General features: G+C 46.0%; 1 protein-coding gene across 1 annotated transcript in view; it reads left to right on the top strand.

Moving 5' to 3' along the window:
* Nucleotides 1–9,336, top strand: part of PCP4 (Purkinje cell protein 4) — a gene marked incomplete at both ends in the record, with an annotated part of 69,560 nt that extends 60,224 nt beyond the window's left edge. The window contains one exon of the mRNA XM_080696443.1: nt 9,209–9,336. Coding sequence (XP_080552569.1) covers nt 9,209–9,336 — 128 coding nt within the window. The remainder of the gene's footprint in view (nt 1–9,208) is intronic.
* Nucleotides 9,337–18,877: the final 9,541 nt, after the last annotated feature.

Genomic DNA, 18,877 nt, shown 5'->3' with positions numbered 1-18,877 from the left:
ATCCAAGTATCAACCGAAAGTAGCGCAACACTGCAGAATAACCACAGGATTGGGAACAAGACCTGGATTCTCAGCCGACCCTGGCAGGGCGGATGTGCAGGAGGTGATCTTGGTTGAGACACATCACCGTATCTGAACCTTTGTGAAATGGGGACAAGTGCTTTCTGCGGCTCTCATAAAAGGGATGTGCGAGTCAAACAAGGTGAAGAATACAAAGCCACTTTAAAAATGGTAAAATCCCCAAACTAGGTTAGGGGCTATCATGGGCTGAATTGTCCCCCATTCACATTTTGAACCTAACCTACTGAACCTCAGAATGTGGCTGCACTTGGAGATGAGCTTTTAAAGAGGTGTTTGGTGTTAAATGAGGCCAGTAGGGCGACCCCTATTCCAACAGGACTGGTTCCCTTAAAAGAAGAGGAGCTCTGGATACACAGAAATAGCAAGATGTGAGCACACGGGGAGGATGCCGGCTGTGAGGCAGGGTCCCTGTCAACACCTGGACCTCAGACCTCAGCCTCCAGAACAGGAGAAAATAGGTTTCTGCTGTCTCAGTCCCTCAGCCTGTGGTATTTTGTTATGGAAGGTGGAGTGGACCAACCCAGTGCTCATTCCAGACCTCTTGACGGGCCATTGACAGATTTCAAAACCTCCACCCCAACACTGGACTCTGCATTTATCTGAATAAATAAGTGCAAATAGAAGTCTAGTGTCTCAATCTATGATCCCCTCCTGTGGATTTTCATGGTGCTATTAGACTTGGACTGTTCATCTGGGATTGCCTTCCATGGGTAGAAGTTCCACACTTTTATATTTATGATTCTCTATCTCACAGTTGCCCACCAGATGATCTACAAAAGAAAATCCACTTAAGTATATGAAGAAGCATCTATTTCATGCTCAATAAAGAAAGTCTCTTATAATGACATGTTTAAGAGAGGTGGCCTACACATTTCTCTCATGGCACAATAGCAGAGACCGCTGTGTGTCTTAGTTTCTGCAAGGGAAAGGCAGTATTTCAGGAAGGCAGCATAAGAGGTCTCTGCAGTAGCAGGACAACTGGACCAAATGGACAGGAAGAGGACTGCGTCGCTTCCTAGTGGAGGTGGCAGCAGGACCGCATCACGAGACATTCTGACCACAAGGGAAGTGCTTCCCTCCTTAGGCTGGAGCCGCGGCAGACTCTAGGCCATGCCCTGGTGGATCATTAATAAAAGTTTCTGTCCATTTTGGGAAGAGGGGGACTAATTGCCTATGTTTGTGTGTGTATGTGTATATGTGTGTGTGTGTGTGTGTGTGTGTGTGTGTGTGTGTGTGAGAGAGAGAGAGAGAGAGAGAGAGAGAGAGAGAGAGAGAGAAGACAAGCACTCAAGCATTGTGCTAGATAAGGGATAGGTAAATAGATGGACACATAATGTACCACCTGGGAGGGTTCAGTCTTTACTTCCTGTGCCGCAGAGTCTTCCGGATGATGGCCAGGAGAGGGGAGGGACGTCTGCAAGGCTCGGGGGATCCCGGCCATCCAGGCTCCTGGGACACTGCTGTTAACAGGGGCTCTTCTTTTCTTTCTTTTTCTTTAGTTTTTATTTTATTCTTTCATTGGAGTGTCTTCATTACTCATCATAATGAGGTTCAGAGTGATAGAAGCATCCTTGGTAGGCTTCCCTCTGGATCCCGTCTTGCTCCCTACCCTACCTGTATGTATTTTTGAAATTGGAATTTATAACTTTGCTTATGTAGGTGGCATTATCTAAACTGTTTCTTTCATCATGTCTCCTTCGTCCCCTCCCCACCTCCCGCCCAGGTCCTCTCCTCCTTTCTTCTGGCCTTTTCTTTCCCAATTTCTCTCCAGCTTCCACCTATGGGAGAAAACAGACCACCCTTGACTTTCTGAGACTTCCTAATATCACTTAGCATAATATTCTCTCGTTCCATCTATTTTCCTGAAAAAGACATAATTTGGTTCTTTATGGCTGAGAAGAATTCCATTGTGTGTATGTACTGTATTTTCCTTCTCCGTTCATCTATGATGGACTCCTAGGCTGGTCGCATAATTCGGCTGCTGTGGACTGTGCTACCATAAACATGGCCACGCATGCATCACTTTAGTGTTCTGACTTCAGTTCCTTTGGAAAGATACCCAGGCAGGCGTGGTATAGCTGGTCGTATGCTGGTTCCATCCCCAGCCTTCCTTATGCAGTATTGGTGGGATTGTAAATTAGTGCAGCCCCTATGGGCTCAGTGTGGGCTCTTTGCCTGAGTGAATAGTCTGAGTGGCAGGTTCCCCCTTATTCTCCAACAGAATTATTCTCTTTTACATTAAATCTGCTAATTGGTCCCGGCCTCCTCCTGATAGCCCTGGTGGTCAGCTTTAGGATTCCTGAGTGTCCACACAGAGAAGGAAACAATAGAATTGCAGACCTCCAGGAAGATACAAATAATAACAACGGTGCTGCACTGGACAGTTTATGGAGTGTTTTGGTGAAATATTGCTTGCTCAGACTGACAAAAAACCACCATCGGGAGCCAGGTGGTTGATGTGTTTTCTCTACTTCAGGAGCAGAAGGAAGCGTAAATAAAAATGTCAGGGAGGGCCCACCCGGCCCAGACACAAGTCTTCAGACATCTTTATGAGATGATACACAGGAGGGAGGGAGACAGCTGCAATGTGGTTTGGAGATGATGGTGACACGTTTTATGTTAGATACACTGTTCTCTCCTGGATGAAAAAGCTATGCAAAGGCCTCAGAGCCCCGAGCTGTGGACCTTGGTGCGGACTCTTCTGCATTGTCCAAGCTTCATTATGACCCGATGTGTGTGCTTTGGACCATGCAGGCTGGCGTGGGAGTTCTCACTTTTAAACATGTTTAAAGTAGTTTCTCCACATCTGGCTGAGCTGGGGCTGTCTTTGCAACAAGCCCAGCTGCTCACGCTGACCATGCAGCTGGTCACGGTGGGTCACGCAGGGTCCCCGAGGCCCAGGAGTCATGTCACGATGCACACCCTCCCACCTGCCACAGCTTAGTTTAGAATTAGCTGGGGATCCGTGCATGACACTAGGAGCTGGGAGGATCATGATGCTTAAGAGTGATTTTACCTCTCTGTGTTTGCTAAATGAGAAAAAGGAGAGCCAGAGGTGCTGATAACATCCTCCAGGGTCACAAAGCAGTTGGAAGCTGTCTCCTAACCTGGCTGTCACCTGGACCTCACAGCCTCACTTCTGCCAGGGTGGATCAGCCTCTCACCTCACGGAGTCCGAGGGCTCGGTCTGCTGGGACACGAGGCCTGAGTTTTGTTTATTCCCTAGCCAGGTGGGGAGGCAGCCACTGTTCCAGGATGCAGAAGCTTAGAAGTCCTTGTGCAGGAGCCCATCCCTGGGAGCATTGCTTGGGAGCCTCTGCCTTCACCCAGGGCTTCTCCACCTCTGTGGACTCCCACTGGCTCCCTGGGGCCCTGGGCTCAGCAGTGCGGGGGCACACCTGTGCCTCTCTATCCCCAGGCTGGATTTGATATCTGTGTCATCTTCTCCCCACCCAGCCCGGCCCCTTTCCTGGGGCCAGTGATCGGCAGCGTTAGAAGACGCTGCTCGGAGTTTTCATTGGTGACTCTTCCTGTCTTCTTCCGTGAGCCATGCCCCTCTGGCTCACTCCACAGAGGCTAGCCTCCCTCCCTCCCCCTGAGGGCTGGAAGAGCCTCAAGGGCAAAGACCTTCTCGAAAACTAAGATGGCTGACCAGAGGGGGCAGCTTGCTTGTTTCTGTCTTCCAGCCGCAAGTGTGTACTTGGCCGCTGCTTGTCATGGTCAAAGGGCTTATTTGCAAGCAGTGGTCACTGATTGAACACCTACCTCACGTCAGACCCTGTGGAAGCTGCTGGAATGAGGCTCACCAAGGCTCTGCTTCATACAGCTCTTGCTTGGGTGGGGTTGGGGAGAATGAGGGTGAACCAGGGAAGGAAAGGAAGAATTAGAGTAATGCCTGGTGATTACATCATGAGGAGCTACAGTGCAGGCACAGGGTGGGCGTCCCCTGTACAGGACTGTCCAGGGAATGCATCCCCAGGGCCCCTCGGCCTCTTTAGATGACATGCTCAGGGCCTGTCTCTGGACATCAGCACCAGGAGGGCCTGTTGTGCTGCAGGTGGGCTCTACCTCCACCCTGGAGTGGGGTGGGGAAGGCTCCCTAGGTCTACCACGCCCGGTGGCGGCGGCCTTGTCCTCGTCTTTAGAAATACTCCAGGGGAACTGTGTCTGGCTCCAGGGCTCAGGAGCAAGGGTCTGGCTCTGAGCCTGGCTGTTGCCCTTCCCTTTGGCTCTTCCAGTCTCCCATCCCTCCTGCCTTAGTTGGGACTGTCCAGAACCATCCTTCCCTGCCCACCAGGACCATTTCACTCCATCTCCAGGTCCCTTGATCATTTGACTGAGCCCTGTGCCACAGACTCTAATCTGTCCTGTCTTAGCTGTGATGGGTCAGCCCCTCCTTCTTAGCTTTCCACGACGCTGACCAGCTGCGAAAGGAGCTCTGCGTCCCGCGACCATGCGGGCCTTCTCTAGGGAGCGCTGGACTAAAGTAATCAGAAAGCAGTGGTTTCTTAAATATCAGTGGTTGCTTTGAATATTGTATTTTTTTCTTAAAACAAGAGAGAAATCAATAAATCACGTGGGGCTGAAGATATAAGATACGATTGTAGAATTGATTTTTTTGACCTAGCCTTACTATCATGTTATATATTCCCTAAATATACATAATTTTCTGCATCTTCATTTGTCATTTGTCAAAAAAATAACATTACTGCTTTTTCCCGTTATCGTAAAAGGGAGAAGATGAATCAGGCCCTTCAAAAACTTCAGTTTGTAGCAACATTTAAAATCTAATAAAGAAATCCCCCATCCTCCCTTGCCTTGGAGCACGCTTTCCCTCTCTGCACTCACCATACAGGTGATACAGGTGCGCCTCAGGCAGAAAAAGGACTCGGAACAGGAAACCTCACGAGAAATGACCATGCCTAGTGCTGCGGTGCTCAGTCACCACAGGCGCTGTTGGCACTAAAGGTTTGTCCTTATGAGCCCAAAAGCTGGGGCCATCTACACTCCTGAGACGTGCTTCCACTCCCAGGCTCATGTGATAACATTAACTGAATATTTTTACAGTATTTACTTAGGCTGCAGGCAATTCCTACCCCTGCCAGTCGTCCTACCCCTCAGTATTCCCGCAGAGAGGGCACTGCAGTGTAGATTAAATGGGAATGGTTACCCAAGGCAGTAGGAAGTGATTCCATTTTCCTCTGTATTGTTTGGGCTTTCAAAAGCTACCATGGATGGGATGGCCCTCCAATATTCCCCAGGCATTGCTACACTCTACTTTTGTGGGCACCACAGCAAATCAGGGAGACAAGAAAATGGTTCTTTGATTTAGGTCACAAATTCATCAGCTGAGCAAGGCCGGCAAGGCTGGAGCCAGGGTCCCCTCCTCCTCCCAGATGGAGGCGTGATTGGAGGGGTCTGGGTGGAACCTGCTGAGCTTCGAGGAAAATACAGAGGGGGCTGCTCAAGATATAAGCACCGATTCTATCTGTCTGCTCTCTCTCTCTCATCTATCATCTATCTATCTATCTATCTATCTATCTATCTATCTATCTATCATCACCTACCTATTATCTATTATCCATCCATCTATCTATCTATCTATCTATCTATCTATCTATCTATCTATCTATCTACCTACCTACCTACCTACCTACCTACCTACTACCTACCTACCTATCTATCTATTACCTACCTATTATCTATTATCCATCTATCTATCTATCTATCTATCTATCTATCTACCTACCTATCTATCTATTACCTACCTATTATCTATTATCCATCTATTTATCTATCTATCTATCTATCTATCTATCTACCTAATCTGTCACCTATCCAGCCCTATCTATATCATCTATCTAATCTATTATTTATCCAGATATCTATCTATCTATCTATCTATCTATCTATCTGTCTGTCTATCACCTTTCTAACATCTGTCCATCTCTTTATCAACCTGTCTGTCTATCCATCCATAGGTCTATTCATTTCTCTCTCTCTACCTGCATAACGTTTCTGTGTCTGTCATCTCTCACTAATCTACCCATTTGTCTATCTCTCATCCATCTCTCATCCATCTATTTCTATTAAACCTACCTATCCATCTATCTTTCAGTCTATTATCTATCTCTATCACCTATATAATCTATTTCTGTATAGCCATCTATCATATATCATCTGTCTCTACCCATCGCCTATCTACCTCTTTATCATCTCTATTGTTACTATTTATCTGTCATCTATCATCTATTATCTTTCTAACTTCTATGTATATTTATCAATATATCTATTATCTATATCATCTGTCTATCTGAGAGATGACAACAGAACACACTGGAGAACCAGCCTGCTTTCCACCTCCTCCTCCTCTTCTCCCTCCCCCTCCCCTTCCCCCTACTCCTCCTCCTCTCCTCTTCCTCCTCTTCCCCTCCTCCCCCTCCTCCATCTCCTTCTTTTTGTATTAGGGATGGAACCCAGAGGTATTCTACTTCCAAGCTACTCCCCCAGTCCTTTTTACTCTTTCTGAGGCCAGCCTCAAGCCTGTAGTCCTCTTGTCTCAGCCTCCCAATTACAGCCCTGCACCACCATCCTGGATCTGCTTTATTTCAATTACCAAGTGTCCTTTCCTCTCTATGGGGGCTGCTGCCTGAGCATTACCATGCAAAGCCATTGTGAGAGGAAGCAGAGGGATCAGGTTTATTTTCATGATGCACTCAGGTTCTTGGGGACCCTCAGGCACAGAGTGCATGCCCTGCTCCCTGGCCAGTGCCTTCTCTCCTGCCTCAAAAGGTTTTTTGTCCCTAAGCTGATTGCACTCCTCTCCTGGCCTGCCTCCTGGGCTCCAGATGTGAGGCCAGAGAGGCCTTGAGGCTCCTAGGCCAGGTTCTGGGGAGGTGGGTGCTGTCCCTGGTTCTGGCTGGCGATAACCCCAGGGCCTACTTGCTACTTCACCTGTAGAACGGGGTTGAGTCTCAACTCTGGCTGCACCTGCGAGTCTCTTGAAGCAGTGTGGGTGTCTGGCTTCCCCAGGGACCCGAATGGTCCAACGCAGTGTTGACTCAGGAGCACCATTGCACTCAGCTGTTCAGGAGGCAGTCCTGGGTCTAGGCAGGGGTCCCAGCAGCTGTGTAAAAAAGAAAAAGGCGGGTGTTGTGCTACACACCTGTAATCCCAGTACTTGGGAGGCTGAGATAGGAGGATCCCAGGTTTGAAGCCAGCCGCAGTAACTTAGTGTGGCTCTCAGCAACGTAACAAGGCCCTCTTTGAAGTAAAAAACAAAATAGGGCTGGGGGTGTAGGTAGGAGGTAGAAGGCGCTGGGTCCAATCCCCAGGACCCATCATCATCATCATCATCTCCTCCTCCTCCTCCTCCTCCTCCTCCTCCTCCTCCTCCTCCTCCTCCTCCTCCTCCTCCTCCTTCTTCTTCTTCTTCTTCTTCTTCTTCTTCTTCTTCTTCTTCATCGTCATCTCTGGTCCAGTGAGGGCTGAACATCAGAATCAACAAAGGCAAAACTTCCTTTGTCCTCTTTCTCTGTCGTGTGTGTGTGTGTGTGTGTGTGTGTGTGTGTGTGTGTGTATTGCTGGGATTGGACATAGGGCCATTCTACTTCTGAGCTACACCCCCAGAGCCCTATTTTATTTATTTATTTTATTTATTTATTTATTTATTTATTTATTTATTTATTTATTTATTTATTTTTTGGTGGTACTGGGGTTCCTGGAAGCCCTTCTACCTCCAGGCTACACTCCCAGACCTACTTTTACATTTTTGTTTGGAAACAGGGTCTCCTAAGCCAGCGCGCGCGGCTGGCTTCGAACCTGCGCGATCCTCCTGTCTCTGCCTCCCAAGCGCGGGTATTACAAGCATGCGCTACCACGCCCGGCCCTATTTTATTTTTTATTTTGAAACAAAATCTCACTAAGTTCCTGAGAGCCTCACTAAGTTACTGAGGCTGGCTTTGAACCTGTGATCCTCCGGTCTCAGCCCAAGTACTGGGATTACAGGCGTGCGCCACCATGCCTGGCTAACTAGGGAATTCTTTGAAGTTTTTTCCCTTCTATGGCTGGAGGATTTTATTTACTGTTCTTTAACTACTTGGCAGGAAGTTGCCCAGGGCTCAGCAAGGTATGCGGCACAAAGGGACATGCAGCCTGAGTGTTCCCTGGGCTCTGGCGTGTATCGTATTTTCGATAGTCATTACAGCATGATTTGTTCAAATCCCTCTGCCTTAGCAAACACACGGCCTCCCTTGCAGGAACACAATGTGTGATTTGTGAATCTTCAGGCTCAATATGAAGGTCAGTGGTGTCATCCTGACCCAAAGATGATAAAAAAGAAAACAAAACCTGAATAGAGCGAGCGCATCTCTTGGTACCAAGAAGCCTCCAGGAGCTTTAGTGGACAACTCTGTGAACTCTGAGCGCTTATGAATATCAGCTACGCTTGGGCCAAGACCTGTAGCATTAAATTTAGTTTTTATTTTTCAAATTTATCGTTTTTTAATTTTTTTCTGGTAGCTTGCTTTATTTATTTATCTATTTATTTATTTTGTGATACAGGGGATTAAAACTCAGGGGATTCTACCTCTGAGCTAGACCCCCTTCCCTTTTTATTTTTATTTATTTTTTTATCTTACAACAGGATCTTTCCAGGTTGCTCAAAGTCTTGCTGAGTTGCTGAGGCTGGTCTTGAACTTGTGATCTTTTTGTCTCGGTCTTCTAAGTACTGAGATTACAGGCATGTGTCATCATGCCTGTAGATTGTCCCTACACGAGGTGTCAGAAGCAAGTAATAGCACTACTAATATTTTCAAAGCTATATGTAAACTGGCCAGTAGGAATAGCAAATCATTACAGAAAATATATGAACTGTCTAGACTGTGTCTTTGATGTTTACCCCCCCTCGTAGATCTCAGGGAGCAAGAAATTCAGGGGATTCTGAACTGTAGAAATGACCCCCTGCTGCAGGGGGTTTTACTTTGCGAACAAGTGTATCTGAGAACAGTGATCCATCCCGTGAGTGTGTCCCGTGGCGGCCACCCTGGCTTGGCTTTGCTCCTGCTGCCATTGGCTCTGCTCTGGGCGGCTCAGTGACCACCTTATGTTTGTGTCTTTCTTGCTACAGATGGGCAGAAGAAAGTGCAAGAAGAATTTGACATCGACATGGATGCGCCAGAGACAGAACGTGCGGCGGTAGCCATTCAGTCTCAGTTCAGAAAATTCCAGAAGAAGAAGGCTGGATCTCAGTCCTAGCGAGGGAGCCATTTCCTAGTCTGCTTGAAGACACTGACTTCAACCATCATCCATCAAGAAATTAAGAGAACAACACCCTAGAAAAAAGTTATCCACATGCAATACACACATGCACCGTGAACCCTCCATGCATGTACAGAAACCCGTAATATTTATACCCTTGTAGGCAGGCACAGGCAAAGGAATCGTGAATAGCTTAATCTGTGTGTATCTCCATGGTCATTCCTCCTGGAACTCTTTTCCTTGATGTTGTAATAAAATGGAGTTAAGATGGAGTGGTTTAAGTGTCTTCATTCATCTCACCTTTTTATTTTATTTTTTTTATTTTATTTTATTTTATTTTATTTTATTTTATTTTATTTCTTCATAGTGCTGGGCCTGGAAACCAGGACGTTGCACATGCTAGGCAAGCCCAGAGTCTTTTTATATTAATCCAGAGTCTTTTTATATTAATCCAGTGGTTAGATGTGTTTGAAAGTCTGAGGTTGGTTTTCTCTTCCTCTTATGAGTTAGAGATGAAATGCAGTACCTTCTGCTAGGAGCTTTGGTGCTGAGCACCACAGGTCCGTTCTAGTTTCTCCTGTGTCACTCAGAGAGTGCTAACTGCCCATGAATGGTAGCGGTCTATTTTCTTCCTATGATGGGAACATGGTCCTAAATCCTAGGATGATAAACCTCAGAAGTTTCACTGGGGAAAATTATGACTCATTCAGGAGGAAAGAAGAGGAGAGAGGGTGATACATCTGTTTGGAGTGTTTCCAGATGTACTTAGCAGGTGCATTTCAGATCTCCAGAGGGGATGCTCCACAGCGTTGAGGACCACTCTACCACTCATTCCCAATTCTCTGCACCTGCGTGGCATGGGCAGGTGCATTCTCTATTTCAAACTGTGATTTGCTACCTGTCCGGGTTATTTGTCACAACGTATACTTTGGAGAAGTTGTGTGGCTTCTCTCCCATCCCACCTTATCCTCTGCAAACTTCACAGATAATTGCTCGTCACTCCCTAAAAAAGGCTCCTTAGGCATCAGAGAGGGGACCAGTCCAAAGAGTCGAGAGCCAGCTGGTGAGGTGTCCTTGGGCAGCAGGTGGCAGAAGCCTTCAGCCCCCAAGACACTGTGGCTGTCATTCCAGTTTTACAACGCGAGAACTTGATATAGAAGTCATATCCAATCTCCAACATCCAGGGATGCTCCATATTTCTTTCTTCTGCCAACTTGTTAGCCAAGGCTCAGGGTGAAGGGAACATGAAGAATTGAGAGAAAAGGAAGGAGGGTGCTGTGTGCAGGGCAATGGCTCGGGGTGGAGGTGGTGCTGAAACTTTATGGGCTCTTTTTGTGGTCAGAAGAGCAGTTTTAGAAAATTGGCATGCGATGCCGGGCGTGGTGGCGCACACTTGTAATCCCCGCGCTTGGGAGGCTGAGACAGGAGGATTGCACAGGTTCGAAGCCAGCCTCAGCTACTTAGTGAGGCTCTCAGCAACTTAGTGAGACCCTGTTTCCAAATAAAATATAAAAAAGGTCTGGGAGTATAGCCCGGAGGTAGAAAGCCTCTGGGTTCCATCCCCAGGACCACCAGAAAACAAAACAAAACAAAACAAAACAAAAAACAAAAAGAAAGAAAGTTGGCATGCAAGAGATTTCTCTCTCTAGCATACATGCATGTACACACACACACACACACACACACACACACACACACACACATACACTCACTCACACACATCCAAAAATGTTTATTGTCCTGGATAATGAAATCCCTCCCACCAGACACTTCTTTGCAGCTATTGGGGAAAATGCTTGGATTCCTCTCATCCATTTTGACCAGCAGAACACTGAATAAGATTGTTTCATCACTAATAGCCGGTTAGGGCCAAGCAGGGCTCCTGATGGGGTGCTCCCCACTGAGAAGAGGACATCAGGGTGAAGGAACACCCCAGAAAAGATCCCTCGGAATTGGGGTATGAATGCCACAGGAATTAGATGTTGAGAAGTGGTCTCCTATATGTACAAGTGCAAAGTAAGCTGGGGACAACGCAGGGCGTGTGTCATTCAGACTAACCTCTGTGCCCTTCCTCCCAGCCCCAATTTACCTCCTCATCCTCTGAACATTTCACTTGCTGAAGTGGGGTTCTGTCCCTTTGGTCTCTGCCCTGACACCAGCGTGGGACTTTCTGGCCTTGGATATTTTTAGAAGCTAATATGGTCTGAACAAGGACATTCTGTTTCCGGGGGACTTTCTATGTGAAGCAGTGAGCCCGAGTGGAGTGGTTCTTTCCCAACAGTTTCAAGGGTCTGATCACTCTTCTTCAGTCCACTAGAGATAGAAGTGGGGAGGATAGGGTGTGCAGGAGCTGGGAGGTTTGGGGAGGCCTCTCAACAATTGTGATCTGCCTCTGTCATCCCAAGTGCAAGACAGAGGTAGAACTGATTTCTTTTGAGACACAGGGATGAATTCATTTTTTCACTTCCCAGGTAGATTGACAAGGGTCTAAAATGCCAGCTAATATGGAGAGATTCCAACTATGTCCCCTTCACATGACGATTTGGCATGTTGAGTCTGTGGCCTCACAGAGCATGAAGAAGAAGTGGCCTGAGGCTCCCAGCTCTAGAGACTCTCTCCCTCCCTAACCTCGGTAGTGTTCATCCTGGGGGAAGAAGGACCTCCCTCTATTGGTGCCACTGGTGTCCACTGCTGGGGATATCTTTAGTCTAATTGTGTTTCTTGCTAACATAGCGGACTCCTACTGGGCATGAGTCCTTGGCACTTGTGGTCACAAGCAAGGCGGTCCCAGGGGAGGTGCTGGCAGGTTGGTGGGGAGTCAGTACAGATAAATGGGGTGAGAACAGAAGGGGCTAGAGTGGTGGTGGAACAGAGTGGTCTGGAGAACCATGCTTAATTTCCCCAGGAGCTTCCCTCTTGGCATGAGCTGTGAGATGGCGGCAGTTCTTGGTATGTAAGGGTTGGTGGCAAGCGTGGGAGTGCTCGAGCAGGTCCTAGGAAAGGACGAGCTCAGCTCTGCAGTCCAAAGCCTGGATTTCTTAGCACGCCTCAGCCTGGGGATGGCGCTCTACTGCCTGAACTTGGGGAGGTCAGGAGGCAAGACCCCAAGCTCTTGAGACTCAGAGCTGGATCCCTCTGTGACTTATACATTAACCAAGTGACGTTAGAGAACTTACCTGCCTCAAGAAGCCAGTCTCCTTATCATGAAAGTTAATATATATGCTGCTTAGCAAGATGTTTGGCAAAATGTCAGGGATTTCAAGTGAGAGAGGTAAGCACCTGGCTGAGTGTCGGTATCTAACAAGTAGAAGCCATCATCACTGATAGGCCAACGTGGTGGTCAGTCATGGCTTCCCTTACCAATACCCTTTCTCCTGGCCTAACCCATACCATGAGGTTCTGCTTCCCTTGGCAACAGCCATTTGGACTAATGGTGGGTACCTGACCCATGGTGGGCCCAGCCAAGCATGACCTTTCTCCTGTGAGTTTAAGCTAATAGTCATGGGAAGTAAGCTAGTTAATGGGAGGGAGATGTTAAGTTGCTGTCAAAAGCGGTGACAGAACGGTTTAAGCTCCAAAAATTTCCTAAGTATTTTTTACTCTAATTTTTATTTACTATTATTTTTATTTTTATAAGAAGCTAAAACAGTCCATTTCAATAGAGATGTAGGGGGATGTAGAAGAGGTTTCAAGATCAAGGTATGCAGAGATGGAGAGGTAGCCTAGAAACTTGAGTTAGTCACTTGGTTTCAATGCATAGGAACCTACTCACACTAGTTAAAAAGAGATAATTATTCATGCCTCTCAGACTCTCAAGAATAAGACACCCAAAACATCCAGAGAAATAACAGTATCATGGGCAGGCAGAATTACATTAGCTTTCTAAATAAACAGGGACACAAAGGGAAAGACTTGATGTGTTTGTATTGGTCATTGTAGTATTGCGTGACTTTGAGTAAAGTTTCATAGTTTTCTTCATGTAGGTCTTGAACATTTCTTTTTGTTCTGTTTCTAGATATCCCATACTTTTGTTGGCTCTCTAGACCCTTTATAGCTGGGCGTGGTGCTGCAGACCTGGGAGGCTGAGCGAGGAATATCACAGATTTGAGGCTAGCCTCAGCAACTTAGTAAGATCTTTCTTCAAAATAAAAAGTAAAAACAAAAATAAACAAAAAGGGTTGGAGAGAATAGCCTGGAGGTAGAATGTCCTTGGGTATTCTACCAGTACCAATAAATAAATAAATCCTTTACCTAAAGTATTCTCTAGTTAGTTGGTTTTTTATTCTCTAAGAAAATCAATATTTTTTGTTTGTTTAGCTATATAACCATTTATCTGAATTCCACCTATAGGATCATTTTCAATAGATTCCTTTGGATTTTCAGGTAGGCAATTCTATCATTTTCAAGTAACGACCATTTTTTCTCTTCCTTTCTACCAGTTTAACTTTTTTCTTTTTTTGGAGTTTGTTTCTGTCTCAACAGTAAAACAGTGATAAGCCGTCTCCTGAGTGGTCATTTGTATTGGCTGTCTGTTTTGGGTTGATTCATTTTTAACTTCACATAATTCTCTTTTCTCAAGTCTTCTAGGCCTCTTATTGTACTTTTGAATGCACAAATTGTATATACCATGAAGATTAACTTGGACAAAATGATGTGATCATAAGGGCAGATTGGGGAGGGATGAAGAGCTCAGGAAAAGGGCTTATCTAGGATTTGTGTTTAAAGAGAGGATATACACTTGTGCCATGTTTTAATTGCTATTTAAATTGATGCTACCCAATCATGGATGGCCAAGGGCTGTCCCTGGACCACTTTGCAATGTTCAGTGTCTTAGTCAGCTAGGGCTGCTGTAACAAAACACCACAGACTGAGTGTCTTAAACTACAGACATTTATTCCCACAGTTCTGGATGCTAGAAGTCCAAGCTCAGAGTGCTTGTCTACTTGGTTTCTGGCGAGCATTTGCCTCCAGTCCAGCAGCAGCTGGCCTCTTTCTTATGAGCGTACTAGCCCCATCATGATGGCCCCGCTTTTATGATCTAAATCTCGTCACCTGCCAAAGGCCCCATCTCCAAACACTGTCTTATTGGAGCTTTACCATGTGAAATTTGTGGGAACATAATATTCCGTCTGTAGTATCCAGCTTACCATCAGGATTTCTTTTCTGTAGGTTGATCAGATTGAAAAGTACATTGGACTTTATTTGCCACCCAACCGAGTCACTGCTAGCTTTGGTTGTGTGCTCGCCGTCTGCCCTTGTTGTTGTTGTTTAACAGAGCTTCATTTTCCAAATGGCCATGACAATTGCCTCCATTTAGAGCTACATTTCTCTTTTGGAAACTGTTTGTTCTTTTGTTAATAGAAGCTTAATTGAATAATTAATTGAATTGTAGGGAAGCTGAATGATTCTAGGATGCACGTGACTTCCCTGGGAGTTAGGGGTCTGCAGAGAGGGATAATGATGGGTTTGGGCTGATACACAGTACCGTTGAAGGGCAGCGCCCTAGCAGGCTCTATGGATGAAACAACCAGAGGTCTGTTAAAAGTGGAGCCACTGAGCTTTTTCCTCTCTGCCCTGTTAAGCTGATTTGAATATGAAGACTTCTGCAAATTCCAAAAGCTAGCACTCTGATTATTTCTGTGTGACTGTATGAAGGTCTCTTTATACCTGAGGGTTTAAAGAGGTGCTGTCACATGAACCACGACTTCTCACACATGAGAGAAGCACTTCTCTGTTAGTACTGCTCAGACTTCTCCTGGGATCTTTCTTATGATCCTCCAACTAAAGAGTTATTTTCCAGGATACCTACTCACGGACCTGAAGAGCTCAAGGTAGATGTAGCTCAAAGCCAGGTTGTGTCTTTGACTTAGAGCGATGAATGGATTCCGACACGAAAATACCTAGACACCAGTGAAATCACTCAACATACGATTAGATCCACATAAAAATAAAAATAAAAAAGTTCACAATTCTAAAAAAAAAAAAGTACCAATGCCCCAAACATCACCCTGGCTGCTCAGTTCCCTCTGATGTAGCCATAGCCACCAGCATCCATTTCCTCTGTCCAATCATTGTAAGTTGGAAACACACATGGCAAACATCTGGGCCAGGACAGAGCTTCTGGTCACCCTCCTAACTATTGACTGGTCCAAAGGCCCAGGTAAAGATGATAATAGGTTGAGAACTGTCACCTCTGAAAGTAGATACTTTTGTCAGCACTCCACAGATTTTACCATATCATGCCCGCTTTTTCTTTCTGTCCTTGCAGCAGCCAGGGGCGTATTTTAAAAATGGAAATGTGGTTCTATCATTCTACTCACGCCTTCCTGCCCCTAGACTTACAATCATTCACTGGCCTCACTGTCTCTTAGAACAGAGCCAGCTCTTTCCTCTGGCCTGTAAAGACTCACACAGTGTCTCCTCCATCCTGGACGTTTTTGTGTTTCTTCCCATGTACTTTTCTCTCTCCCTCACTGAGATGTTTGAATCTGTTTCTCCAAGTCTTCCGTCTTTGCATCTGGTGAATTTCTCTCATCTTTTAGGAATGTTCTCCAAGCCGATGTGTTTTATTTCTGGAGTGGTTGAGGTAAATCTGATGCTATAAAAATAATCCTCAAATCCCAGTGCCTGAAGCCAGTAGGAGTTTCTTACTTGTGGAAGAGTTGATGCTGGTGTGTACCTGGGTCATCTTCATCCTCCATGTGGGAAGTGGTCTGTCATGGTCAGACTCATTGTGTCTTGTCTCCATTCTACTGGCCAGAAGGAATGACCTTAACTCTTTGTGAGGGAAGTTGAAAAATTTGATCCACCTGTGTGCCCCAGTGTTGGAGGAAGCAGGTTTTGGAGAACTCATTACAGTTTCTGCCACAGTCCCTCTCTCCATACCCTGTCCCTCCTCTCTCATACACCTTCCTCCCACACATCTAGCCCACCCATCTCATGCCATCCAGACACATAGGGCCTATTTCTGATGACATTGATTAAATCTTCAAGTCCACATGCATCGATGCCATTATTTAATCCTTGTCTTCTTTGCTCATTTCCATGATGTCAGGGACATTTATGTTATTGATAACTTAGGTGCTTTGTAAACACTTGTACCAAAAAAAATGAATGAATAAATCCATGCTCAAGTTTTGGGGGCACACCTATAGAAATTGTCTCCTTAAAGAAATCTGAGGACAGAGACATATAGCAATAAAAAGAAATCAACCATTTTTCCTTCAATGAATAGTCAAAGAAGATCCTGACTTGGTCAGGGGTGGCATCAGCTGTACCTTTCATGTTTTTCTCTTTTAAGGGGGTCACAGAAAGCCACTCTCTTGTGGATTTTCTTGTCATCCTAGTCTGCAGTGGATAGATACAGAATAAAATTCAGGACAGACATGTACCACAACATACATACATGTCTAGGATTCCTACTGTTCTCTTCAAAGAGCCAAGAAGTTCTCAAGGCTGTGGCAATTTCAAGGTCAATAGATGACTGGATACTTCAAAATCAGTCTCTTGCTAGTCATATTTTTTCATGTCTTTTCACCATCTGGAAAATATCTTCTTTCATTAACCATACTCACTATGGGAAGTTGTCTCTCTGGACTATGGAAAGCAGAGCAAGGCTCAGTCACTAGTACTGGAGAAGTCCTGGAAAACACCCATGACTTCCTCTGGCCTCAGTATCCCACTCTATACAATGAGCATAATAAAGCTTGCCAAGTTTTATTATGGGATAGAGGTAATAAAACGGTCACCTGTATAGGATCATTTCTAGATGTCATGTCCTGGCAAGCTAATTAGCACATAATATGTAGTGTTTCATTTAATCTCAATGTTCTTATGGAGAAGCTAAGCTTCTTTTAAAGATGTAGAAGCTAAGGGTCAGAGAGGATGAGGAACACACTTGGGGCCATGTAGCTAGCAAGAAGTAAAGCTGAGTTCCTTCTCCAAGTGTCAAGAGCCTGAAGTCTTTGACACCCACCTCACCTAGTATAAGGCATCATATATGAGTGTGTTTTATAACTTCCACTGCTTCTTGTTCACATAGGGTGCTGTTTGGATTCTGCTGTCCCCAGGGACCCTGTCATGCCTTTTTCAATGATTAAAATTATTTGACGGACCCCTGGCCTTTGACTCCAATCGTGGTAGTGGATAAAAGTCAGGCATAGCGGGGCATGTCTATAATCCCAGTACTTGGGAGGTTGAAACAGGAGGACCACAGGTTTGAAGCCAACCTCAGCAATTTCGCAAGGCTTTCAGCAACTTAATGAGACACATTTTCCAAATAAAAAATAAAATAGGGTTGGGGATGTAGCTTGGAGGCAAAATGCCCCTGGGTTTAATCCCTAGTAACACTAACCCCAAAAATTAAAAAAAAGAAAAGAGCAGTGGTAGATAGAATAAGGGTCCCCAAAGATGTTCGTGTCCCAATCCCCAAGATGTGTGGGTATGTTACCTTCTATGTCCAAAGGGACTTTGAAGATGTAATTAAGGACTTTGAGATAGGGAGATTTTGCTAGATTGTCTGGGTGGATCCAATGTAACCACAAGGGTCTTTATAAGAGGGAGTCAAGAGGATGACTGTCAAAAGGACCTCAGATAAAGGAACGAGGTTAGAGGATGCTCTGTGAGAATAGAGGTAGGGGTGTGAATGCCTATAGAACCTGGAAAAGGCAAGGAGACAGACTTCCCTGGAAGCCTCCAGAAGGCACAGTGCTGAAGATATTGAAGTGGATTCCATCATTGTATCACCAGCGCCGGTCTCTGAGGATGGGGTCAGCCCAGCATCACACCATAGTTCCCAGGGACCCTCCGACAGGGTGGTGCTGATGGCTGCAGTCAGCAGCATTATAGCATCTACAGCAACCATGACCTGACAGTGTGGTGAACTTTGGGAACTGGACCTGGGCCAGCACCGGCTGTCACCACCAATTTTCTCCTAGTTCAGGTGGAATGCAAGCTCTTTTGTGCATCTTGTTTGCTACCAAGCCAGCAGTCCCTGAGGTGCCAGGGCACTGAGCCAAGCTGACGAGCACAGCAGCCCTGAGCCGCTCTGTCTCTGCAGAGCTGTGAGCCTGGAGGAGCAGAATAGGTATTGGACCACTGTACTCCAGCCTGGAGCACCACGAATGTCCCTCCAGCATTCCTGCATTCCCACTGTAACCATGCTCCCGGGTCAAGAGGACATGAATCTTTGCCCATACTTGTATAAGGGGACAGTGGGCTGGCAAAGCAGGAAGCTGGAGGTTTTGTTTAACTTGAGAACCTCCAGGTGACCTTGTGTTGTTGGAGAACACCATAGAGATGTTCATGGAGTTGCTGGGCTTGGGTTTTGTGATTGTCTGGAACAAAGACATTCTGGGGCTCCCTTGTCAATGCCCAGCTAACCCTTCATTCCTCAGCTACTCTCACCCTCATCTGCAGACTCCAGTCTGTGTCTTCCTGTTGCATTGCATCAGTTGCAAACTCCCTTAGGGATCTTAGCCACCCCTGCCTTTGCAAAAACCCCAAGAAGATGGAATTGTTTGTCCAGGAGCATGGGCCA

The sequence above is a fragment of the Muscardinus avellanarius genome (genome assembly GCF_963383645.1).
Source record: "Muscardinus avellanarius genome assembly, chromosome: 5".
Taxonomy (NCBI): domain Eukaryota; kingdom Metazoa; phylum Chordata; class Mammalia; order Rodentia; family Gliridae; genus Muscardinus; species Muscardinus avellanarius.
The sequence above is the reverse complement of the archived record's forward strand: the minus strand, read 5'-3'. Positions and strand labels throughout refer to the sequence as shown.